This window comes from Buteo buteo, chromosome 29 (assembly GCF_964188355.1).
Source record: "Buteo buteo chromosome 29, bButBut1.hap1.1, whole genome shotgun sequence".
Lineage (NCBI taxonomy): Eukaryota > Metazoa > Chordata > Aves > Accipitriformes > Accipitridae > Buteo > Buteo buteo.
In genome coordinates this window covers 800244-825090 of record NC_134199.1, presented here as the reverse complement: position 1 = coordinate 825090, position 24847 = coordinate 800244, and the positions used below count along the sequence as shown (strand labels likewise).

Below are 24847 nucleotides of genomic sequence, written 5' to 3'. Positions count from 1 at the left end.
CTGGGGTTACGCTTCATTTCTAGCAAGACAGTGCATACCACCTAACTTCTACCAGAACGACCTTCTGGATAGGACTGAATCAGAAAGAAGAATTAGATCCCCTAAGAATTCCATCCCCAAAATATCTCTGGTTGCAAAATAAATTATTTACTGTGAATTGCCGATGATTCAGAGTCACCCTGACTGCGTCTCCAACTGACTCCCTTAAAAGAGGTACAAGAGTCCCGAAGCGCAAAAGACACCAAAAAACCCCATGGAAATACACAGACACGAGGGGACCAGGCAGCAGCCACCCACCACAGTCAGGCTGAGGTGCAGGGAAGGCAGCAGCCCCAGACCTTGCATGAAAAAAAGCCTCGCTTGGGGGGGAAGGTACCACCAGGGGGTCCACCCAGGTAATCCACAGCAGGGAACTCACCTGGGATAACGTGCAGCAGATAATCCACTCTGGGTAATTGACCCAACACCACATAATCTACACCACCTGCCCCACGGAGGGGGTGCATCCCAGAGGATGGGACATCTGCTGAGCATAACAAGACACGACAACACATCTGAAAAACAAAAAAAAAGGTCACAAATTGTATTTTGGCTTGTTAAAAAACCAACACCATAGAGAGTAGAGGAATTCCATCAGAATAAGGGAGAGGATAGCAGGTGAGCTGAAGGAGGACGCCAGGTAAACAGGTCAGCTCACAATACAACACCTCCTTTAGAAACTAGACTGGTCTGAACACTTCAAAGCAGTATTAAGACTAATTGATACAGTTTTGACTGCATTCTTAGCTGAAAAGTAAACACTTGCCAGTGTTGGAAATGTCTTCTCCCTTCCTTACACCACTGCTGCAGGGAGGCTGCAGGACAAGATTGTACTGTCATCAGAATCTACACTTACAGATCCACTAGCACAGCTACAGCCCTTGCACTGTTGCACATCTTGCTTGCTTGGTCAATAAAGCTGAAAGTGAACTGTAATACTCCAAAGAGTAAAATGAAAAATAAAGAACAAGTCTCAGTAATTCACTTTATACTAAAACATGTGCATATGTTTATATACATCCAATAAAAAACATATACTATAAAAGTATGTTTTTCCTTTTGCATTAACTTGCACAGCTGTGAATTGATGTCATTAAATTAGCCATCTCAAAAATACAGTTATAATTTGACTGGGGGGTGTGTGTGTGTCACATAATTAGGAGGGACACCTGGCCAGCTGCACTGCCCAAGAGAGATGCTACTGAACTGCCAGGGAAATGCACCACTGAAAGCCAGACAGAAATAAAGTACAGTTACACTTTAAACAATGCAAGTCAGTTTGGAAATTGTACACTTTTAACTTTTTTTTTTAAAGTTTCATTTATCATAGGAAAAAAAAAAAATCAGTGAGATGAGATCCCCAAGATCTCAGAAAATGTGAAAAACCCCAGAAAGCTCCAAAAAAACAGGACACCATACCATGCAGCAACCAAGACGACCGGACAAACGAAGCTCTGGAGAGCTCCCAGAGAGCTCGACAAGCTGCAAAGGACTCAGGGAATCCCAGAGCACTGACACCTCGGAAACCCAGGAGCACCAGGGGCTCCCCGAGGAGAGGTTTTGGCTCATATACCCCAGGGTCCCTGCCCACCATCAGCTGGGAATGGTGATATAGAGAACGAACTGCTAATTGCTTAATGATTGTCTCTCTGTAACTTTACATACCAAGGACTGGTGTTCATCAAGGATTAAGCCTGTCAGAGACTGGTACTTGGGAGCGATGAGCAAGAAGGAACCATGAACAATCAGAAAACTTAATTAAATGTTTGATAAATTTACGATCTTGTCGAGAAGGCACAAGTAGAGGCCTTGCTTGAATAGATAGGGCCAGAAAAGATAAGAACTCCTGCCTTTGTTCTCGTCCTTGTAGATAATTTAGCTTAAACTAACCATATGGTTTTACACCACTAATGAAAACTTAGATAATAAGAGCACTAACGAGCACTGATGTATTAAAACATGTAAAAGACCATACTGCGCAGAATCACCTGAGGAGGGTCAAATAGCAGACAAGTGAGGAAGACTATGGAAGACCACCAGAGGACTCCTGAAGACCACCAGAGACCTTCAATGCACCTGTGTAAAGGACATTTGCATATGCTAATGGTTTCCTGGAAAACTAATGAATATGTATGAAATTTCTTGGAACTCTAGTGAATATGTATGTAGAACATGTACTTAACCTGCACAATTAGACCCGACAGTGTGCACGATAGGTGGAGCGATCCCCCGTGCATCCAGCGCTGCCAATAAAGAATACCTACTTAATAGTTAATCAAACTATTGAGTCAATTTCTCTGAATCAAAAAGAATATACAAAATGAGTGGATGCACAGTGCAACTGCTCACCACGCGGAACCCGACGCTCAGACGCTTCCCCAACCGAAAGTCAAGAGAACCCCCCCCCCAGCCCACTCCCCATCTATATACTGAGCATGACGTCGCGTGGTGTGGAATAGCTCCTTGGCTAGTTCAGGTCAGCTGTCCCCCCTCCCAAATTCCTGTAAAAATTAACTCAAAAATTAACTGAACCCAGGACAATTGGCAATTAAAGTTAATTGTTCTGGGGCACCCATCGAAAAAGATACATGTCCTGCTGTTATGGGTTTGTGTGGCGGGGTTTTGGTAGCAGGGGAGGGGGCTGCAGGGCCGGCTCCTGGGAGAAGCTTCCCCGGCTCCAAGTCGGATCCGCCGCTGGCCCAGGCCAAGCCCCTCAGCGATGGCGGTAGCGCCTCTGGGAGAAGTGATTTCAGAAGGGAAAAAAAAAAAAGAAAACCCACCTGCTGGAAAACCTGCCACGGAGAGGGGAGTGGGACGTGAGAGGAACCCCTCTGCGGATGCCGAGGTCAGGGAAGGAGGAGGGGATGCCCCCGCAGCCCGCGGGGAGGCGGCAGGCTGTCCCCCCCAGCCCGTGGAGGGGAGCGGGGGAGCGGATGTCCCCCAAAATGGCTGGGAGTCCGTGGGAAAGCCCACGCTGGAGCAGTCTGTGCCTGAAGGACTGCAGCCCGCAGGAAGGACCCACGCTGGAGCAGTTGGTGAAGGGCTGTCTCCCGCGGGAGGGACGGACCCCCCGGCGGAGCAGGGGCCGAGCGCGGAGTCCTCCTCCCCCTGAGGAGGAAGGAGCGGCAGAGACGAGGGGTGAGGAACCGACCCCAGACCCCATCCCCTGCTCCCCAGGGAGAGAGAACCGGGAGTGGGGCTGAGGCGGGAGGGGGGAAGCTCTTCTTGGGTTGGGGTCCACTTCCTAATAGCCTTGCTTTGATTTGATTGGTAGTAAGTTAAATTGATTTTGTTTTTTCCCCAAGCTGAGCCTGTCTTCTGCCCGTGACCGTAAGTGGGGAGCGATCCCTCCCTGTCCTTGTCTCGACCCACGAGCGTTTCTTTACATTTTCTCCTCCTCATCCCACCGAGGCCAGGGAAGGGAGGAGTGAGCGAGCAGCTTTGTGGTGCTTTGTTGCCAGCTGGGCTTAAACCACGACACTAAGCTGTGTAAGAAAGTAGTTCATTAAATGCAATAACAATATTGTTATCACTATTGATGTCCTTTAGTTTCCTACACAAAAGCCAAAACGCTATGGGGTTACGCTTCATTTCTAGCAAGACCGTGCATACCACCCAGCTTCTACCAGAGCTACCTTCTGGATAGGACTGAATGACAAAGCAGAATTAGATCCCACAAGAATCCCTTCTCAAAAATATCTGCGGTTGCAAAGTAAATTATTCATGGTAAATCGCCAACAATTCAGGGTCACCTTGACTGTGTCTTTGACTGACTCCCTTAAGAGAACTAGATGAGTCCCAAAGGACAGAAAACACCAAAAAAACATGGAAATACAAGAAATGTATCAGAAACTGTATGAAGCAGCCTAACACCTAAGTAGCTAGAACAACAATAAATTGCAAAACACAACAAAAACCACCACAGGAGATGTATCAATAAAAACAGATGAAGGCTATCGCCTTCTCTGAAAAACTCAAGAGGAGATCTGAGCTGATAGCAGACATCTTTGGGGTATCAGATACCAAACGGAAACATACTATAAGATGGAAAACAGAAAGACTGCTCTGGAGCACAAAGTCAGCTTTGGAAAAGGCTCCGACAGAGCAAGAGGCATCGTCACGGGGATTAGAGCAGTCCCAAAGGGGCCAGAGAGACCAAAGAAGTCCTGGGGGTGCAAGGAGCTCAAAAGGGAATCGAACAAAGAGCAGATGTCCTCAGGGGATCGGGGACAGGATGGATGCGTGTGGGTAACGGGTTCAGAGCGGGGTGACAGATGCGGACTCAGGAGGGTTCTGAGGGCAAAAGAGGGGTGCAGCGTGATCTCCTGAGCTAAAAATGGGGCTCTAGGGTATAGAGGATTTTTCACAAGAGCTCGGCAAAGGGAGCAGAGGAGTCCCGAGGGGGCCTGAGAGACCAGGGAAGCCTCAGAGATAACAAATGATGAACTCTGAAGGGGATTTCAACAAAGGACAGGTGTTGTCAGGGGCCCGGGGCTGAATGAAGGCACCCTAAACGGCAACGAGTAACACAAGAGCGCTCTGAAGAGCACCAAAAAATGGAACGGAAAGGGAGCTAAAGTGCTACAAGAGTGCTGTGGAGTACAAGAAAGGACATTGCTATAGAGAGTGGAGGAATTATGAGGGGCAGGGTAAGAAAAGAAGGCTTGGAGACACAGCGAGGGCCTTGGAGTCTCAGAGGGCATCTAGGCAAACTACTGATGACTGAGTGAGAGAGGAACCAAACGTGGGTGCCCTTGATGGCAGAGGGAAAGGTAAAGGAGCGCTGCGCAGCAAAGACAGAAGGGGGGCTCCAACAGAACAAAAGAGTGGTACGAGGTGCTGTGGAGAGTGGGGATTTGGACATAAAGTAAACTTTAAAATTAAGAGAGTACCAGTGGACAAGAAAGAATTGAGCCCACAAGGGGCCCTGCTGCCTTCCAGAGCGCCCTGGGGCTTGGGCTGGGCTTTGCATGGGCTCACAGGGAACCCCGACCCCAATGCTGACCCAAACCCTCCAGCCGATCCCGACCCCTACGCAGACCCCAACCCCTCCAGCTGATCCTGACCCCTATGTTGACCTGACCCCTGTGCTGACCCTGACCCCTGTGCTGACCCCGACCCCTCCAGCTGACCCTGACCCCTGTACTGACCCTGACCCCTCCAGCTGACCCCGACCCCTACGCAGACCCCAACCCCTCCAGCTGATCCTGACCCCTATGTTGACCTGACCCCTGTGCTGACCCTGACCCCTGTGCTGACCCCGACCCCTCCAGCTGACCCTGACCCCTGTACTGACCCTGACCCCTCCAGCTGACCCCGACCCCTACGCAGACCCCAACCCCTCCGGCTGATCCTGACCCCTACGCTGACCCGACCCTTATGGAGACCCCAACCCCTCCAACTGACCCTGACCCCTGTACTGACCCCGACCCCTCCAGCTGACCCTGACCCCTACGCAGACCCCAACCCCTCCAGCTGACCCTGACCCTTGTGCTGACCCTGACCCCTGTGCTGACCCCAACCCCTCCGGCTGACCCTGACCCCTGTGCTGACCCCAACCCCTCCAGCTGACCCCAACCCCTGTGCTGACCCTGACCCCTCCAGCTGCCCCTGACCCCTGTGCTGACCCTGACCCCTGTGCTGACCCTGATCCCTCCAGCTGACCCTGACCCCTGTGCTGCCCCTGACCCCTGTGCTGACCCCGGCCCCTCCAGCTGACCCTGACCCCTGTGCTGCCCCTGACCCCTGTGCTGACCCTGACCCCTCCAGCTGACCCCGACCCCCGTGCTGCCCCCGACCCAGCGCCTCTAGCCCCGCCCCTCTCCGGAGTGGGAGGGGAACTCGTCTCCGTGGGCGGGGCCTGTCGCTAGGGGCGGTGCTGTTCTGCTCCCGGGCTGTTTCTATGGGCGGGGCCTGTCGCTAGGGGTGGTGCTGTGCCTCCTCCGGGTTGTTTGCATGGGCTGGGCCTGTCGCTAGGGGCGGGGCCTGTCGCTAGGGGCGGGGCTGTTCCTCTCCCGGGCGGTCTCTATGGGCGGGGCCTCTCGCCCGCCCGGCCGGCTGCTGGGGGCGGGCCAGACCCCGGGGAAGGGAGGAGCCGGTTGCCAAAGGCTGGGCGCGCTTCCGGCGGGGCGGCGGTTGACCCGGAAGTGTTGCTGGCGGCGGCCGGTGACCCGGAAGCGCTGCGCGGGGCGGGGCTGCGGCGGATGATGGCGGCGGAGGAGCCTCAGCAGAAGCCGGAGCCGCTCGGCGGCGACGCGGACGGTACCGACGGGCTCCGACCGGGACCCCTCCCGGGCTTCCCCCTGCGTCCCGGCACCCCTCCCACGAGTAGCCCCGGACCGGAACCCCCCAGCGCCCTACGGGGGACCCCGCGCTGGGGCCCGGTCCTCCCCCATAGGTCCTCCTGTACCCCTATAACCCCCCCCACGGCCCCCCCCCTCGTTCCCCGGTATCTCTAAAGCGCCCTCGTGGTCTCCCCCATACCCCCCCAGCACCCTGATACTCCTGTAGGGCTCTCCGTAGCACCCCAGTACCCCTGTAGGGCCTCCCCAGGCACCTCAATGTCCCCTGTAGCCCCCCGCAGCATGCCAGTACCCCCCAGAGGCCCCCCCCCCTAGAACACCAGTCTCCCCCATAGCTCCCCAATAACCCCCTATGGGTCTCCTGTAGCACTCTAATACCACTACAGCACCCCCCCAGTGCTCCAATACCACCCATAGGGTCCCTATAGCACCCCAACACACCCATAGTCTCCCCTGCCGCCTCAATACCCCCCATAGCACCCCAATCCCCTCCCAAGCATCTCCCCAGGGTCCTGCCACACCCCAGCCCCCCGGATCCATTTTGGGGGTGCCCACCCCACTCCCCCAAACTCCCCATGGGGGCGTAAAGAGACCATGGGGGACCCCCTATGAAATCGGGGAGTTCCTCTGACCCCCAATATCCCCCCCAAAGGTGTGAACTGCCTGGCCTATGATGAGGCCATCATGGCACAGCAGGACCGGATCCAGCAAGAGGTGAGAAACCCCCCCAACACCCGCCCCAAAACCTCCTTGGGGGGGTCCCCAAATTGCTCCCCTCCCCTTTAGGGGGGCTCCCCCCAATCCTGACCCCCACCTTGGGGTGCAGATCGCGGTGCAGAACCCACTGGTGTCAGAGCGGCTGGAGCTGGCAGTGCTGTACAAGGAGTATGCCGAGGACGATCACATCTACCAGCAGAAGATTAAGGTGGGCACCAGTATGGGACTGGGAACCTTTAAAGGGCACCACTGTGGGCCTGGGAGGCTTTAAAGGGCACCAGTTTGGGACTGGGAGCACCTTTAAGGCACTGTTGTGACACTGGGAGCAGCTCTGGGATACCAGTATGGCACTGGGAGCCTTTAAAAGTCACTAGTTTGGCACTGGGAGCCCCTCTGGGGTGCCACTATGGTACTGGGAGCCTTTAAAGGGCACTGGTGAGGGACTGCGAGCAGCTCTGGGGTGTCCCCATGCACCTGGGGTGCCCCCCAGGGTGTCCCCATGTCTCCTGGGGTGTCCCTATGCCCCCGGGGTGTCCCCATGTCCATGCCGCCCCATCTGACCATCCCCTCCCCCCAGGACCTGCTCCAGAAGTATTCCTACATCCGGAAGACGCGGCCGGACGGGAACTGCTTCTACCGAGCCTTCGGCTTCGCTCACCTGGAGGCTCTGCTGGAGGACGGCCAGGAGCTGCAGCGGTGCGCCACGCCTGGGTTCCCCCGGACGCCTGGGTGTCCCCCACCCAAGTCCTCTGGGTCCCTCTTGGCCCCCCCAGGTCCCCCCCAGACGCCTGGGTCCCTCCTGGGATGCCTAGGTCCCCCCTGGGTGTCCCCCCTCCTTGCACCCTGGGTCCCTCTTGCCCCCCGGGTTCCCCCCCCAACACCTGAGTCCCCCCCGGACACCTGGGTCCCTCCCCAGGTTCAAGGAGGTCTCCGCCCGCAGCAAGGAGGAGCTGGTGGCGCAGGGGTTCACCGAGTTCACCATCGAGGACTTCCACAACACGGTGGGGACACGGGGACGGGGGGGACATGGGATGGGGGTGGGGCATGGAACACAGGGACAGAGGGGGATGTGGTCCCTGTGACCCCACGTGTGCCCCCATGACGATGCATGTAACCCCGTGTATGGCTCTGTGACGGCATGTGTGACCCTGCTTGTGCCCCTGCGACTGTGCGTATGATCCTGTCTGTGACCCCATGATGGCACATGTGCCCCCGTGATGGTGCGTGTAACCCCGTGTGTGCCCCCCGACATACGTGTGCCCCCTGACACACATCTTCCTGGCAGTTCATGGAGCTGATCGAGCGAGTGGAGCGCCGCGTGCCGCTGCCGGAGCTGCTGGCGGCCTTCAACGAGCCCAGCACCTCCGACTACCTGGTGGTCTACCTGCGCCTGCTGACCTCCGGCTGCCTCCAGCGCCACCGCCGCTTCTTCGAGCAGTTCCTGGAGGGCGGTCGCAGCATCAAGGAGTTCTGCCAGCAGGTCAGGGCCTCGCACGGGCCACGGGCCACCTCCCAGCACCCTCACTTGGCTTCGCTTGGTCCTTGCATGGTCTCTCGTGTGGCATCTTGCAGCTTTGCGTGGCGTTGCATGGATTTGCGCAGCCTCACACGAGCATCACATGGGTTTCACGTGGCCCTCGTGCCACCTTCCAGCACCCTCACGCAGCTTTGTTTGGTCCTTACGGGGTCTCCTGTGGCCTTTGCATGGTGTCTTGCAGCCTTGTGCAAACTTGCACAGCCTCAAACTGCCCTTGCACGGTCTCGCACAAGCCTTGCATGGGTCTTGCGTCACATCCCAGTGCCCCTGCATAGCTTCATGTGGCCCTCGCATGGCATCACGCAGCCTTGCATGGCTTCGCACGGCCTCATACTGCCCTTGCACAGATCTCACACTACCTCCCAGCACCCTCACAGCTTCGTGGGGGTCCTTGCATGGTCTTGCACAACCTCACACTGCCCTCGCACAGCTTTGCACGGCTTCTAATGGCCTTTGCACAGCTTCACACAGCCACCAATGGCCCTTGCACAGCCCTCCCGCAGGTTTGCACTTGCCTTGCATGGCCTCATGCTGCTGTTGCACAGCCTTGCATTGCCCTTGCACGGCCTTGCACAGCCTCCAGTCGCCCTTGTGTGACCCTTACCCAGCTTTGCACGGCCTTACGCAACCTTGCATGGCCTCCAATCATCCGTGCATGTCCTTCCCACAGCTTTGCACAGCTTCACACTGCCCTTGCACGGCTTTGCCGCCCTTGGGCGGCCTCCCAAGCGCCCTTACACACCCCCAATGCCCTCTCGTGCCCCTCACACAGCCCCCTGACTCCCTTTTCCCCTTACAGGAGGTGGAACCCATGTGCAAGGAGAGCGACCACATTCACATCATCGCCCTTGCACGAGCCTTGCACGTCTCCATCCTGGTGGAATACATGGACCGGGGGGAGGGTGGTGCCACCAACCCCCATGTCTTCCCCGAGGGCTCCCAGCCCCGCGTCTGCCTCCTCTACCGCCCCGGCCACTACGACATCCTCTACAAGTGAGCTCCCGCCTCGCACAAGGCCTCGCACGAGGCTGGCGACACCTCACACGGGCCTGGCGCAGCTTCCCGAGGTCGCGCCGGGGCTTTGCACGGGGCCTCGTGCAGCCTCGTGTGACCTCGCGCAGCCTCGTGCAACCCTTGCACAGGCCCCGGACGGACCCTGTGGGCCCTCGTGCAACCTTCGCACGAGCGCTTGTGCGGCCTTGTACGTGCCCCTGCCCTGCCTCCCCCCCTCCAATAAAGATGCGGCCCCACTCGCTCTGCACATTTATTTAGGGGGGTGGATTGTGCGGAGGGGACCCCGGCGTTTGGGGTTGAGGTCTCGTGGGCCTTGGGGGCTGGGGGGGGTGGTTGAGGGGCAGGGGGGCACTTGGAACCCCCTTAGGTTGGGTGTCTGTGGGCATGGTTGGGTAGGGGGAGGAAGATGGGGGCCCGGGGGGGTGCATGAAACCCCTTTAGGGGGCATTGGGGGTCTGGGGAGGAGCAGTTTGGAGGGGGGGGGAGCAGCTGGGGGGTTTGGGGGGTAGTTGGTACCCACTTAGGGGACAATTGAGGGTCCGGGGCGACACGTGGGGGATGTTGGGGCACTTGGGACCCCCCCAGGGGCGGGGCAGCAGCCGGCAGTCCAGGGCCTCCTCCTGCCCCAGGAAGCCGCGGAGCACGACCCGTTCCTCCTGCCATGCGCACGTGCGACGTGTCCTGGGACCCCAAACTGCCTCTGAGGACCCTGACCCCCACCCAGGGGCCCCAAAGTCCCCCCCCCCCCGTCCTCCTAATGCCTCCGTTGTCCCCCTCCCCCTGCTTGCGGAAGGTAGTCACGGGGATCCACGGGGGAGGGCAGAGCGAGACCCCTCGCGTGAGGGGGTCCTCGTGCAAGGGTCCCCGTGCAAGGGCCGTCCCCGTGCGATGGTCGCCCCTGTCCTCGTGCAAAGCTGTGCCCACGGGCTGGGGCGTCCCCATCCTCGTGCTACCCTCGTGCTGTCCCCGTGCAAGGCGCTCCCCGTGTGCAGCACCTCTGGGGGCACGTGGGGCACTGGGGGGGGGGGGCACAAGGCCCACCCCGCACCCCCTGGCCTCCCCCCGGCAGCACCAGCCCTGGTGACCCCCCCCCCCGTGTGTGTGCACCCCCGCGGTGTCCCGTGCGAGCCTTCCTGCAACCTCTTGTGCAAGCTCTTGTGCAAGCCCCCCTTGCGCCCCCCCCCCACCCGTGATGCCCCACGTAAGACCCCGTGCGGTGCCCCCCCCCCGCACCAGGGACCAGGCGTCCGGGGGGGGGACCCAGGAGTCCTGGCGGGGAGGGGGCTCTTAGCCCCCACCTCCCTCCGGATTTACATCCCCCCCCCCCCCCCCGCGAATTCCGCTCCCTCCTCCGGATTTACACACCCCCCCCCCCCGGCCGCCTGGGTCCCCGCGCACCGGGAGGCGGCGCTGCCCCCCCCGCCCCCCCCCCCCCCCCCCGTTCCGCCGCCTTCCCACGCCCGCAGCCGCCGCCACCAGCACCGGGCCCGACCGCGCCGGCCGGTACCGACCCCGGTAAGGGCCCCTCCCTCCCCTCTCGACCCACCCCCACCCCCCCGGGACCCCCTAAAACCTCCCCCCATCCCCCCCCCTCCGCATCCCCATCTCCCCCCCCCCCCCCCGGTACCCGGTGATGCTCCAGCCCGGGGGGGAGGGACCCAGGCGACCGGGAGCTGGGCCCATCGCCCCCCCCTCCCCACCCCGGCACCACCACCCCCCCCACCCCGTGAGACACATCCCCCCCCCCCCAAAAATCCCCTGGAGCCCCCCCCCAAACCGCCTTCCCCACCCACCCCCTCCCCCGGTACCCAGGGATGCTCCAGCCGGGGGGGAGGGGCCGTCCGGGAGGGGGGGGAGGGGAGGGGAAGGGACCCAGGCGACCGGGGGCTTGATCCCCCCCCCCGTGAGACCCCCCCCCGACCCCCTCAAATCCCCCCAGCCCCCACCGGAGCCCCCAACACCCCCCCCCCCACCCCGTACCCAGGGATGCTCCAGCCAGGGGGAGGGACCCAGGCGGCCGGGAGGGGGGGGGGAAGGGACCCAGGCGGCCGAGGGCCTGACCCCCCCCCCGATGAGACCCCCCCCGACTCCCCCAAACCCCCCCATAACCCCTCTCACCCCCCCCCAGTACCCAGGGATGCTCCAGCCTGGGGGAGGGGCCTAGGTGACTGGGGAAGCGGCCCCCCCCCCCCCCCGGTCCCCCGAAACCCCCCCCCGGTCCCGTCCCCCCCCCCAGGGCCCCCCCGGAGTCCCCCAAATCCCCCCACCCCCCCGCAGCACCCAGGGATGCCCCAGCCGGGTGGAGGGTCCTGGGCATCTGGGGGGGGGGGCGACACCTGGGGGTCTTGGGGGGGGACCCAGGCGTCCGGGGGGGCTGATGGGGGGGGGTGTTTAATGGCGGGGGGGGGCATCACCCCGATGCCTGGGTCCCCCTCTGGGGGATGGGTCACACGACCCCTCGTGCGAGGCCGGGACTGACGCAAGAGTGACCCTAGGGCACGAGGGTCCCCGAGGGGTGTCCCCTAACGAGGCGCCGCTAATTAGGGGTGGCTCGTTAGTGGCGCTGGTAATTGGCACCCAGGGAGGGGAGGGTGGAGGCCCGGACACCTGGGTCCCGGCGGGTGCCGCACGAGGGCATCGCACGAGGGTGGGTGTTGCACAAGGGCTCGTGTCGCACGAGGACACCCACCCCCCCCCCCCCCTCGGCTCACAAGCCCTCCCTCCCCAAAGCGGCCCCCCCGGTGGTGGGGGGGCCATGGAGCACCGGAGCCGGTAACGGCGGCCTGGCACACGGACCCGTCGCACGAGGAGCCGTCGCACGAGGAGCCGTCGCACGAGGAGCCGTCACCGTCGCAGGCAGGCGGAGGAGCCAGGTAGGGCCCGGACGCCTGGGTCCCCGCTGCTGGGGGGGGGGGGGGGGGGTCGGGGTGTCCCTGCCCTATGCAGGGGGTCGGGGGGGGGGGTCCTGTGCCTGGGTCCCCTGTGGTGGGGGGAGGGACATCGGGGGGGTCCCTACCCTACAGGTATGGGGGGGGGGGGGGGTTACCATGCCTGGGTCCCTGGGGGGGCTGGAGGGTGCTGGGGGGGGGGTGTCCCTGTCCTATATATGGGGTCGCGGGGGGGGGCAGCACCCGGACACCTGGGGGGGTGGGCTGGGGGGGGACCCCTGCCCTATCTAGAGTGGCAGCGGGGGATGCAGGACTTGCCCCCTGCCCCCCTGCCCTTACCCCCCCCCTCCCCCCACAGGCCCCCCCCTCCCTCCATGGCCCCCCCTCCCCCCTTCCTCCTCCTCCTCCTCCTCCTCTTCCTCCCCCTCCCTCCCCCCACCTGGGCCCTGACAGCCTTCACCCTGGCCGCCCGCCGGGGGGGGGGGAGCCCACCCCCTTTGCCCTCTCCCCTCCTGACCTTCGTCACCGCCGTCACCCTCGTCACCGTCACCGCCGCCGCCTGCCCCGCCGTCTGCCGCTGCGCCGGCGGCCGCGTCTACTGCAACGACCGGGGCTTGACGGCCGTCCCCGAGGGTCTCCCCGCCGGCGCGACCACCCTCTTCCTCCAAAACAACCGGATCGGCGACGCCGGCATCCCGGCGCGGTTGGGTCACTTGTCGGCGTTGAAAGTTCTCTACCTCTACGCCAACGCCTTGGAGCAGCTGCCGGCGTACCTGCCGCCGGCGCTGCGGGAGCTGCACCTCCAGGAGAACAACGTCCGCGGGTTGTGCCGGCGGGCGCTGGCGCGGGCGCCGCTGCTGGAGCGCCTGCACCTGGACGACAACTCGGTCTCGGCCGCCGGCATCGAGGAAGACGCCTTCGCCGAAAACCGCCGCTTGCGGCTGCTGTTCTTATCCCGCAACCACCTCAGCAGCGTCCCGCCGGGGCTGCCGCCGGCGCTGGAGGAGCTGCGGCTGGACGACAACCGCATCCACACCATCCCCCTGCGCGCCTTCGAGGGTCTGCCGGCGCTCCGGCGCCTGGTGCTGGACGGGAACCTGTTGGCCAACCAGCGGATGGCGGACGACACCTTCAGCCGGCTGGTCAACCTCAGCGAGCTCTCGTTAGGGCGAAACGCGTTAGCCGCCCCGCCGGCCAACCTGCCCCGCGCCCGCCTGCGCCGGCTCTCCCTGGCCGCCAACGCCATCAGCCACGTCCCCGCCGGCGCCTTGGCGCGGATGCGCTCGCTGGAGCGGCTGGATCTGTCGGACAACAACCTGACGACGCTGCCGCGGGGGCTCTTCGACGACCTGGGGAGCCTGAGCCACCTGGGGCTGCGCAACAACCCCTGGTTCTGCGGCTGCAACCTGGCCTGGCTGCGGGACTGGCTGCGCCGGCGGGCGCCGCGGGGGCTGGAGGTCAAGGGGCTGCTGTGCCAGGCGCCGGCGCGGTTACGGGGGCTGGCGGTGGGGGACTTGAGGGGGGAGATGGATGCTTGCGAGTCCCCCGCCGCCCCGCCGCCGCCGCCGGGCGGCGTGGCGGCGGCGGCGTCGCCGGCGGCGTCGCCCGGCGGCGTGGCGGCGTCGCCCGGCATCATGGCGGCGGCGCCGCCGGGGGTCCCGGCATCGACGGGCGGCCTGTGGCTCCAAGCGGCGCCGGGGGGTTCTCTGAGGGTCCGGTGGCCCCCAGCCCCCCCCGGCGCGTCCTTACGGTTGAGTTGGCTCCGGCCGGGGGGGGGAGCGGTGACGGAGACGTTGGTGCGGGGGGAGCGGGGGGAGTACGTGGTGACGGCCTTACAGCCCCGCGCCGCTTACCGCGTCTGTCTGTCCGCCCTCGACCCCCCCGGCGTCGCCAGCCCCCCGCTTTGCGCCCAGGCTCGCGCCGGCGGCGAGATCGCCCCCGTGTCGCCGGGACCCCCCCCGCCCAGGGACGCCCCCCCCGCCCTACCCCCGGCAGCGGCGGCGGGGGGGGCGGCGGCGGCGGCGGCCGGGGTGGTCTTGGGGGTCTTGGGGGGATGGTGGAAGAGGAGGAGGAGGGGGGGTGGGGGGGCTCCCCCCCCGCCCCCCAAGATTGGGGGGGGGCTGCCGCTGAGACCCCTGCGGCCCCCCGAGGAGGGGGGCATCCGCACCGTCTTCCCTCCCCCTCCCCCCCCGCCGCCGCCCCCTCCCCCCCCGCTGCCCCCCCCCGGCGCTCGGGGGTACCGGGGGGGGCGGGTGCCCCATGGTGTTGGCGGGGGAGCGGGGTCCTGAGGGGGGGGGGGGGGCCCTTCTTTCTGGGACCCTCCCTATGTTAGGGACCCCCCCCCCTCCCCCGGGGATATGGCAGGGGACCCCCCTGTTTTGAGGACATTTGGGGGGGGATCCCCCTGGGGTTTTGGGGAGGAGGGGGTCCCCCTGCCCCTCCCCCACCTCCCTTTTTGGGGGGCATTTTGGCTTTTTTTAAGGTGTTTTTTCGGCGCCGCTGCTTTTTAGGGGGAGAAAAGGTGGATTTGGGACAGGAACGGTTTGGGGGGGGGGGAGAGGACCCAGGTGTCCGGGACCCCCACGACCTCCAAGAGGACCCAGGGTGTCCGGGACCCCTGGAGAGGACCCGACCGTCCAGGACCCCCACGACCCCCAGGAGGACCCAGGCGTCCGGGCCTGGACGAGAGACCATGGGGGGGGGAAGATGGGGGGGGGGGTGCCAGGGGACCCAGGTTTCGGGGAGGGTGGGGGGGGACACCCAGGTGTCTGCGCCCCCACCCCCCCCCACCCCCAGCGCAGCTTTCGGGGCGGCTCTGCTCATATCAAAGTGCCCCCCCCCTCCCCCCTCGCGAGGTGCCTTCACCCCTCCCCCCGCCCCCAGCCGTTGCAATTGGGGGCAAAGGACCAAAATCAGGAAAAATCGACCCAAAGGGCCGAGGGGCGCCCCTACCCCCCCCCCCCCCAATAAACCCAGCGGCTCCTTTTCCCGCCGGCGCCTCTTTCCTGGACACCTGGGTCTGCCGGCGGGGGGGGGGGGGGGAGCGTGCACACGCGTGTGCAACGGGGAGGGGTGCACACGTGCGCGTGCGAGGGGCCTGTCGCACGGGGCCCTTCCCTCGCACCCCCACGCGGGGCGGGGGGGGGGAGAGGTGCACAAGGCCTCGCACGAGGGTCACGCGTGGGGCTTACGGGGGATCCCGCTGGGGAGGGGTGGGGGGCTTACGGGCGGAGGGGGGGGCACAAGGCCTCGCACGAGGGTTTGCACGGGTTCTCGCACCAGGGTTCGGGGGGGGGGTGACATGGGGTTGCAGGAAGGTCACGGGGGGGGGGAGTCGCACCAGGGTCACGTCAAGGTCACACGTGTCACCCGACCCACCCCCCCCCCCACGACCCCCTTTTGGCCTCCCGCCATCGGGGGCAGTCTTGGGCCCCGCCCCGCGCAAGCCCCGCCCCCTTCGGTGCAAGCTCCGCCTCCCTTCAGTACAAGCACCGCCCCCCGCCCCACCTCCCCGGGAGACAAGGGTAGCAGAGAGGCCGCCGCGCCGCCAGGCGGCGCACTCCCGCCTCACCCCCCCTTTGTGATTGGCACTGCGGACAGCCAATGGGAGAGGTGGAAAATTCCAGAAGCGAGAAGGGGTCCGCGCCAATGGGCGACCAGCGCCGGCAGTCGCGACCAACCGGCGCGCGGGGGCGGGCCCTGGCGCTGGCTTCCGGCGGGGAGGCGGGGCTGGAGGGAGGCGGGCACCGCTTTCCCTGTCGGCCAATGGGGAGGCGGGACTACAGCCGGCGGCCAATGGAAGAGCGCGCGGGGGCGGGCGGGCGGAGCCGGCGGCCAATGGGGCGCGGGAGGGCGGGGCGCGAGGTTTCTAGCAGCTTCCAGAAGGCGGCGCGTTAGCGGCGGGAGCGGAGTGGAGCTGGGCCGCCATGGAGGAGGTGGGCGGGGGCCGGGGGGGTCCCGGAGGGGGGCGGAGAGGGCGTCTGGGGAGGCCCGGAGGGGGCTATGGGTTCCCCTCAGGGGGTTTGGTCTCCCGGAGCGGGGCCGGGGAGGGGTCTGGGGAGGCCCGGAGCGGGGGGTTGAGGACCCGGAGCGGAGCCGGGGGGGGCCTGAGAGAGGATCGGGGGGGTCCCTGAGGGGGTCTGGGTGGTTTCGAGGAGCCTGGGGGTCCCTGGGGGCTGGAGGTCCTGGAGGGAGGTGGAGAGCGGGGTCTAGGGGGGGGCCCTGTGGTGTTTTGGCGAGCCCTGAGAGGGGCTGGGATCGCGGAGCAGGGCTAGAGAGGCTTGAGGGGATCGGGGGGGTGTCTGGGGGGTCTCGGGGGTCCTTGAGGGGTCGGGGGAGTCTTGAGGGCCTGAATGGGGAGGTGGAGAGGGGGTCTGGGGAGGGCCTGAGGGTGTTTGGGGTCCCAGAGTGGGCTGCGGGGAGCCTTGACAGGGGGGGTGGGGATCCCTGGGGGCCCCCCTCATTTTCCTCACATTCTTCTCCTTTTCCTGCCCCCCCCCCTTTTCTTCCTTCTCCGGCCCCTCCTCTTCTTCACTTCCCCTCGTGCCCCCCACACTCCTCTTCGTTGCATCTTCATCTCTCCTGTGCTCCTTCACCTTCTTCCCACCTTCTTCCTCCTCGCACCTCTTTTTCTCTTTGCACCCACTTGCCTTCCTTATGCCCCTCTTCCTCCCTATGCCTCTCATCTTCCCCACACCCTCCTCCTCCTCCTGACCTCCAATGCTCGTGCCCCTCCTCCTCCTTGTGGCCCCCCACCTTTCTCATCCTCCTCCTCTTCCTCACACCTTCCTCTTCCTCATGCTCCTTCACATTTTCCACATGTCGCACCTCTCACACCCTCCTCTGTGCCCCCCCCATCTTCTCCTCTTCATTGCACCTTCCTCCTCGTGGGCCTTCATCTTTCTCCCACCTTTCTCCTCTACCCTTCCTTGTCCCCCCTCTGCTCCTCCCCCTCCCCTTCATGCCCCTCCTCTTCCTCACACCCTTTCCTCGTGCCTCCTATTCCTCACACCTTCCTCCTCCTTGTGCCCCTTCTCTTCTTCCTTGCCCCCTTCTCTTTCTCATGCCTTTCTCCTCCTTGTGGCCCCTCCTCTGCCTCACACCTTTCTTCTTCTTATGCTCCACCTCTTCTTTGCACCTTCCTCCTTCTCATGGCCCTTCATCTTACTCCTAACTTTCTCCCCTTCCTCGCCCCCTCCTCCTCCTCTCTCCCTGTCCCCCCCCTGCTCTTGACAGGCACAGGAGCTGAAGGAGCGGGGGAACCGGGCGCTGGCGGCGGGGGACGTGGTGGGGGCCGTACGCCATTACACGGCCGCCATCGCTCTGGATGGCCACAACCACGTCCTCTTCAGCAATCGCTCGGCCGCCTACGCCCGTCAGGGCGACTACGCCCGCGCCCTGGCCGATGCCTGCCGCACCCTTGAGCTGCGCCCCGACTGGGCCAAGGTGGGTGGGGGGAGCACCCACATGTACCCCCGGTTGTGTCAGCCCCAGGGGGCTCACCTTGCACCCCCCCCAAACCCAGGGGTACTCACGCAAGGCGGCAGCGCTGGAGTTCCTGCATCGCTTCGAGGAGGCCAAGGCGGCTTACGAGGAGGGCCTGAAGCATGAACCGGGCAATGCGCAGCTGAAGGAGGGGCTGAGGGGGGTGGAGGCACGGCTGGCTGGTACGGGGAGGGCCGGGGAGGGGTCCTGGGGGGATTTGGGGCGACAGGGAGGGGGTGCTGGAGGGGTTGAGCCTGGGAGAGGGGGTGGTGAGGAAAGGTGGATGCCCAGCTGATGGAGCTGCTTGGGTGTCCCAGAGTGGGTCTGGGGAGAGCCCTGAGAAGTTTTGGGGTCCCAGGGAAGGGGTCTGGGGGCCCAGAGTCAGTCCACGGGGGTCCCTGAGAGGTTTTAGGGGTCTCTGAGGGGGTTTGGGGTCCCAGGGAGGGGGTCCAGAGACGTTTTGGGGTGCAAGACTGGGTCTGGGGGGGTCCCTGTGAGGGGTTTTGGGGGTCCTTAGAGGGTCTGGGGTCCCCAAGGAGGGTACAAAGGGTTTTGGGGGTGTCCCTGACACACCCCCATGCCCCCCCCCCCCCCCCCCCCCCCCAGAGCGGAAGCTGCTGAACCCCTTCAGTGTTCCGGACCTGTACGGGCGGCTGGAGGGGGACCCCCGAACCCGGGCGCTGCTAGGGGACCCTGAGTACCGGCGGCTGCTGGAGCAGCTGCGCAGCCACCCGGCCCAGCTGGGCACGTCAGTGAGGGGGAACAGGGGATGAGATTTGGGGGGTGCTGGGAAGGTTTAGGGGGCTTTGGGGCAGGACTGGGGGGCTTTGCGACAGGTTTTGGGGTGCTGGGGGCATTGGCACAGGAGTGGGGGTGTTTAGGGCTGATTTTGGGGTGCTGGGGAGTTGGGACAGGTTTTGGGCTGCTGGGGGGTTTCAGAGGGGTTCAGGGCAGTCTTGGGGCTGCTGGGTGACCCTGGGGGGGCTTTACCCTAACTCTTTGTGTGTCAGGGTGGCTTATGGCTGGTTTTGGGGTGCTGGGGGATGTCAGAGCAAATCTGGGGGCACCAATTCCCCCTGGGGGGGGTTGGGGTGCAGATTTTGGGGTGCAGCCCCCCCAACCCCCCCCATCCCCCCAGGAAGCTGCAGGACCCCCGGGTGATGACGACCCTGAGCGTGCTGTTGGGGGTTGACCTGAGCGGGGCCGAGGAAGAGGAGGAGGCCCCTTCCCCACCCCCTCCACCCCCTCCCCAGCCCCCTGCCCAGCCACCCCCGCCCGAGGAGCTCCCCGAAAACAAGAAGGAGGTGAGAGGGGGGTTCCCCCAAAACCCGAGGGCAGGGTTGGGGAGGCATATTGGGGTGACTGGCTCCCCCAAACTCCAGGCGTAGTGGGAGAAGGAGCCAGGCAACGCTGCCTACGAGGGGAAGGAGTTATAGGGGGTTATAGCTGGTTCTGGGGTGCTGGGGGTGATTTTGGGGTCACCTGTCCCCCCCCCAAACCCCAGGCACAGAGGGAGAAGGAGCTGGGCAATGCCGCCTACAAGCGGAAGGAGTTCCCCACCGCCCTGGCTCACTACACACGTGCTGAGGAGCTGGACCCCACCAACATGACCTATGTCACCAACCAAGCAGGTGAGTGACCCTCAAACCCCCCCTGGAACTCTCCAAAATTCCCCAAGCCCCCCCCCAGCTCCCTTCTGAACCTCCTTTTTTCTCCCTGCTGTAGCCGTCTACTTCGAGACGGGTGACTACAACCGGTGCCGAGAGCTGTGTGAAAAAGCCATCGAGGTGGGGCGGGAGAACCGGGAGGACTACAGGCAGATTGCTAAGTGAGTACAGCGGGATTTGGGGCGTTAAAAAAGAGGGTACACCCCCAGCACCCCTGTACCCCCAAAATCATCCCCGCAGGGCATACGCTCGCATCGGGAACTCCTATCTGCGGGAGGAGCGGTACAAAGACGCCGTGAACTTCTACAACAAGTCGTTAGCTGAGCATCGTACGCCTGATGTGCTCAAGAAGTGTCAGCAGGTGATTTGGGGGGATCTTTGGGGGCGGGGGGGCGTCAGAAAAGGAGATGCAGTCCCCCCAGACCCGCTGAACCCCAAATTTGGTGCTACAGGCAGAGAAGATCTTAAAGGAGCAGGAGCGGTTGGCCTACATTGACCCTGACCTGGCGCTGGAGGAGAAGAATAAAGGCAACGAGTGTTTTCAGAGAGGTAAAGGGGGGTCTTCGGGGGGTAGAAGGGCCCCCCCAGATCCTTGGTGACCCCCTGGTGTCGTGGCCCCCCCCAGGGGATTACCCCCAGGCCATGAAGCATTACAGCGAGGCCATTCGCCGCAACCCCCACGAGGCTCGGCTCTACAGCAACCGCGCCGCCTGCTACACCAAGCTGCTCGAGTTCCCTCTGGCCCTCAAGGTTTGGGGGGGGGGGGGGGGGGGCTTGGGGGCCGGTTTGGGGGTGCAGGGCTGGCTGGGGAGGGGCTTGGGGTACTGGAGGGCACCACGGGGCTGGTTTGGGGGTTTTGGAGCGTCTCTGACTCCCCCTGCTTCCCCCCTGCCAGGACTGCGAGGAGTGCATCCGCCTGGAGCCCTCCTTCAGTGAGTGCACTGGGGGGGCTGCCCCTGGGGGGGCTGGTTCTGGGGTGCCCCCCCTTCCTCTGCCTGTACCCCTCCCTCCTCCTCCTCCTCCTCCACCTGTCCCTCCCTTCTCCCCCGCCTGTCCCTCCTGCCCGTCCCTCTGCCCGCAGTCAAGGGCTACACCCGGAAGGCGGCGGCGCTGGAGGCCATGAAGGATTACAGCAAAGCCATGGACGTCTACCAGCGCGCCCTCGACCTCGATGCCACCTGTAAGGTGAGGGGGACGCCCTGCTGCCCCCTGCCCCCCCCTCCCGACGACCCCCACTGACCCCTTCCCTCCCTGCCCCCCCCAGGAGGCCGCGGAGGGCTACCAGCGCTGCCTGCTGGCGCAGTACAACAGGCAGGACACCCCCGAGGAGGTGAAGCGCCGTGCCATGGCCGACCCCGAGGTGCAGCAGATCATGAGTGACCCCGCCATGCGCCTCATCCTCGAGCAGATGCAGAAGGACCCCCAGGCCCTCAGCGAGTGAGTGTCCCCGAGGCGTCCTCGGCTGTCGCTGGGGGTCCCCGAGGCGTTACGGGGCGTTGCCAGCTGCCCCACGGCGCTCGCCAAGCCTTCGTGAGGGTGCCCAGAACCCTCCTGGAGCTCGCGGGGCCTCCCCGAGGTGTCACCGGGTGTCCCCAAGGCGCTGCGGAGTCTTACTGGCTACCAGGTGGCACTCGCCGAGTCCTTGGGGGACTCCCGGAGCCCTCCCAGAGCTGGCGGGGGGTCCCTGACGTGGCATGGGCTATACCAAAAATGACAGAGCGTGTCCCTGACGCGTCAGGGGGTGTCCCCAACATGTCACAGACAGCCAGAAGGCGTCCCTGACGTGATGGGTGTCACTGGGTGTCCTTGACATGACAGGGAGAACTCGTGACGCACCAGGGACGCCCCTGGCATGCGTGTCCCTGGCATGTCACAGGGTGTCCCCAACATGTCCTGAGGCGTGGTGGGAGGTCCCCACGTGTCAGGGCGCGTCTCCAGTACATCGGAGGGGTCCCAGGGATCCGTCCCAGGCCACCCCCCAGCCCCTGCTTTGTCCCTCTGCCTGCCCTGCTGTCCCATGCAGCCACAGGGGTCCTCGGGGTGCCTGTCCCCACTGCCGTGGGGGGGTACCTCTGTCCCCCCTGACCCCCTTGTTCCCACCCCTCCCCAGGCACCTGAAGAACCCCGTCATCGCCCAGAAGATCCAGAAGCTGATGGACGTGGGGCTGATCGCCATCCGGTGACGTCACCCCCCTGTCGTCCCCCCCCAGGGACCCCCCTGACCCCCTGGGGACACGGGTGTGGGGGGTCCCAGGGGGGGTTGGGGGGTGCTGCCCCTCCCACCCCCCCATCTTGTGTTGGTTGTGGGGGGCCGCGACCCCCAATAAAGAGCGGAGCAGTTGCCAGGGTCAGCGTCTGTGGCGGGGGGGGAGGTGGAGGGCCCAAACGTCTGGGTCCCCTATGGGGGGGGATATGGGGGACCCAGATGTCTGGGTGGTAGGGGACGGACCAAATGCTGGGGGGGTGGGAATTGGGGGGGCCCGAATGCCTGGGTTCCCCCCTGGTGTCTTGGGGGGCGGGGGGTTGGCTGCTTGAGGGACAGCAGGAGGTATGGATGCCCTTCTCCGGAGGGGGGAGTTGAGGCTGGGAGCCGGGGGGTGTCGGGGGGGTCTCCCCACATCGGGGACCGGGCGCCCCGGTCCCGTAGCCGCCAGCGGGCGCGAGGGCGCAGGGGACGCGGGCATCCGGGCCGCGCGGCTCCTCCCCGCTCGACTTCCTCTGCGGTGGCAGTGGGGAGATCGGGGGCGGCGTGGGGGGGAGCCCGGGCGTCTGGGGTCCCTTCCCTCTTGTGGGGCGGAGCGGGAAGGGAGCCGGGCGACGGGGCGATGGCGGGGCTGAAGACGGCGAGCGGGGAGGCCATCGACGGCTCCTTCGAGCTGCAGGTGGAGGTGGAGGAGGGCGACGCCGTGGGGCAGGCCGGCGGCCCCCCGGCAGCAGCCCCCCGCGCCCTCGCTCTCCGCGTCACCGGGGACCTCCACGTCGGCGGCCTCATGCTCCTCATCGTGGAGACTGTGGGTGAGCCATCCACGGCAGGGCGGGCGGACGCGGGACCCGCTTCTCTGGGCCCCGCGGGGAAGGACCCCGGTGTCCGGGCCCAAGTCTAGGACCGATGGGGAAGGACCCCCGCATCTGGGCCCCATGGGGAAGGACCCTGGGGTCCGGGCCCCACAACTCCGGGCCCCATGGGGAAGGACCTGGGCGTCTGGGCCCCGTGGGCAAGGACCCCCGCAGCTGGGCGCCATGGGGAAGGACCCCGGCATCTGGGCCCAGCTTCTCGGCCCCATGGGGAAGGGCCCTGACCTTCGGGCCCCACAACTCTAGGACTGATGGGGAAGGACCCTGGTGTCTGGACCCAGCTTTTTTGGGCCCCATAGGGAAGGACCTAGGTGTCCAGACCCCACAACTCACAGCCGTGGGGAAGGACCCCCGCATCTGGGCCCCATGGGGAAGGACCCCGGTGTCTGGGCGCCATGGGGAAGGACCCTGGTGTCCAGGCCCCACAACTCCGGGCCCCATGGGGAAGGACGCTGACATCCAGGCCCCACAAGTCTAGGACCGATGGGGAAGGACCCCGGTGTCCGGGCCCCACAACTCTAGGACCCCATGGGGAAGGACCTGGGCCTATGGGCCTCGTGGGTAAGGACCCCGGCATCCGGGCGCCATGGGGAAGGACCCAGGCGTCCGGGCCCCACAACTCTGGGCCCCATGGGGAAGGACCCTCGCCCCATGGGGAAGGACCCCGGCATCCAGGCCCCACAACTCTGGGACCGATGAGGAAGGACCCCGGCATCCGGGCGTCCATCCTCCCCCACCGTGGGCATCACGCGGTGCTGAGTGGTGGCGGGCAGGGGCAGGGTCCGGCCCTGGCGGGGAGGGGGGGAGCCCAGAACTTATCTGGGGGTTCCCCCACTTCCGTGTCACACCCCCCCCCCCCCGACATCACCCCCCCCACACACACACGCTTCCGTGTCACCCCCTGGCCGCGGCGATAAGGGAACCGCGGGATATAAATAGCGGCGGCTGCGGGCCTGGATCCTGCCTGTGCCCACCCCCGGTGGCCCACGGCCCCCTGATCCCCCCCCCCCAATTGTGGTTTGGGGGTACAGCGAGACACCCCCCCCCCCCTTAGCACCTTGTAGCCCCCCCCGTAACCCCGCCGGTGTCCCCCAGGGGTGCAGCGGGACTGGTCGGACCACGCGCTGTGGTGGGCGCAGCGGCGGCAATGGCTCCTGCGCCCCGGGCGCACCCTGGACGCGCTGGGGGTGGGGGGGGACGCCCGGCTTCGTTTCGCCCCCCAACACCGACCCCTGCGCCTGCGCCTGCCCAACCGCCGCCGCCTCCGCCTGCGCCTCTCCTTCGCCCAGCCCCTGGCCCACGTCGTCTCACAGGCCTGCCGCCTGCTCGGTGGGGGATTGGGGGGGCTGGGGAGCCGCGGGAGGGGGCGTCGGGGGTCCTTTGGGGTCCATTGGAGGGGGCTGGGGGGGGGGGGAGGTGATGGAGGGGGCCTGGGGGGGCGTTGGTAGGGTGTGGGGGGGCCATTGGAAGGGTCTAGGGGGTGATCGGGGTCTACGGAAGGTTCTGGGTGCCAATGGGGGGGGGGTCATTGGGGTCCTTTGGGGTCCATTGGAGGGGCTGGGGGGGGGTGTGAAGGAGACAGCCTGGGGGGGGGCATCGGTGGGGTGAGGAGGGCCATTGGAAGGGTCTGGGGGGGTGATTGGGGTCTAGGGGAGGGTTCTGGGTCCCAATGGGGGGGGGTCATTGGAAGGCTGGGGGGGCATTGGGGTCCTTTGGGGTCCATTGGAGGGGGCTGGGGGGGGGGGAGGTGATGGAGGGGGCCTGGGGGGGCGTTGGTAGGGCGTGGGGGGCATCGGTGGGGTGCGGAGGGCCGTTGGAAGGGTCTAGGGGGTGATCGGGGTCTATGGGAAGGTTTTGGGTGCCAATGGGGGGGGGGTCATTGGGGTCCTTTGGGGTCCATTGGAGGGGGCTGGGGGGGGGAGGTGATGGAGGGGGCCTGGGGGGGCATTGGTGGGGTGTGGAGGGCCATTGGAAGGGTCTGGGGGGTGATTGGGGTCTAGGGGAGGGTTCTGGGTCCCAATGGGGGGGGGTCATTGGAAGGCTGGGGGGGCATTGGGGTCCTTTGGGGTCCATTGGAGGGGCTGGGGGGGGGAGGTGAAGGAGGCAGCCTGGGGGGGGCATTGG

The 24847-nt window shown here is 65.0% G+C and overlaps 4 protein-coding genes across 4 annotated transcripts in view; all 4 read left to right on the top strand.

Moving 5' to 3' along the window:
* The first annotated feature begins 6165 nt into the window (after positions 1–6165).
* On the top strand, positions 6166–9845 carry OTUB1 (OTU deubiquitinase, ubiquitin aldehyde binding 1). Its single transcript, XM_075059228.1, has 7 exons — positions 6166–6300; positions 6994–7055; positions 7168–7266; positions 7636–7754; positions 7975–8059; positions 8344–8538; positions 9395–9845. Exons 1-7 carry the CDS (start codon positions 6243–6245, stop codon positions 9590–9592), a joined length of 816 nt encoding a protein of 271 aa, XP_074915329.1. The 5' UTR covers positions 6166–6242; the 3' UTR covers positions 9593–9845.
* Positions 9846–10167: 322 nt separating this feature from the next.
* On the top strand, positions 10168–16081 carry FLRT1 (fibronectin leucine rich transmembrane protein 1). The gene is made up of 4 exons (XM_075059275.1): positions 10168–10402; positions 12951–14033; positions 14226–14539; positions 15965–16081. The coding sequence occupies exons 1-4, from the start codon at positions 10168–10170 to the stop codon at positions 16079–16081; spliced, it is 1749 nt and encodes a 582-aa protein (XP_074915376.1).
* A 270-nt stretch (positions 16082–16351) lies between these two features.
* On the top strand, positions 16352–21989 carry STIP1 (stress induced phosphoprotein 1). Its single transcript, XM_075059400.1, has 14 exons — positions 16352–16432; positions 17733–17942; positions 18022–18163; positions 18588–18729; positions 19120–19285; positions 19486–19612; positions 19707–19809; positions 19889–20009; positions 20101–20197; positions 20274–20398; positions 20544–20580; positions 20730–20833; positions 20913–21085; positions 21759–21989. The coding sequence occupies exons 1-14, from the start codon at positions 16424–16426 to the stop codon at positions 21829–21831; spliced, it is 1629 nt and encodes a 542-aa protein (XP_074915501.1). The 5' UTR covers positions 16352–16423; the 3' UTR covers positions 21832–21989.
* Positions 21990–22431: 442 nt separating this feature from the next.
* LOC142045658 (fermitin family homolog 3-like) overlaps positions 22432–24847 on the top strand; it is a 12469-nt gene continuing 10053 nt past the window's right edge. Inside the window, 2 exon segments of the mRNA XM_075059392.1 lie at positions 22432–22663; positions 23819–24052. Coding sequence (XP_074915493.1) covers positions 22474–22663; positions 23819–24052 — 424 coding nt within the window. The 5' untranslated portion in view covers positions 22432–22473.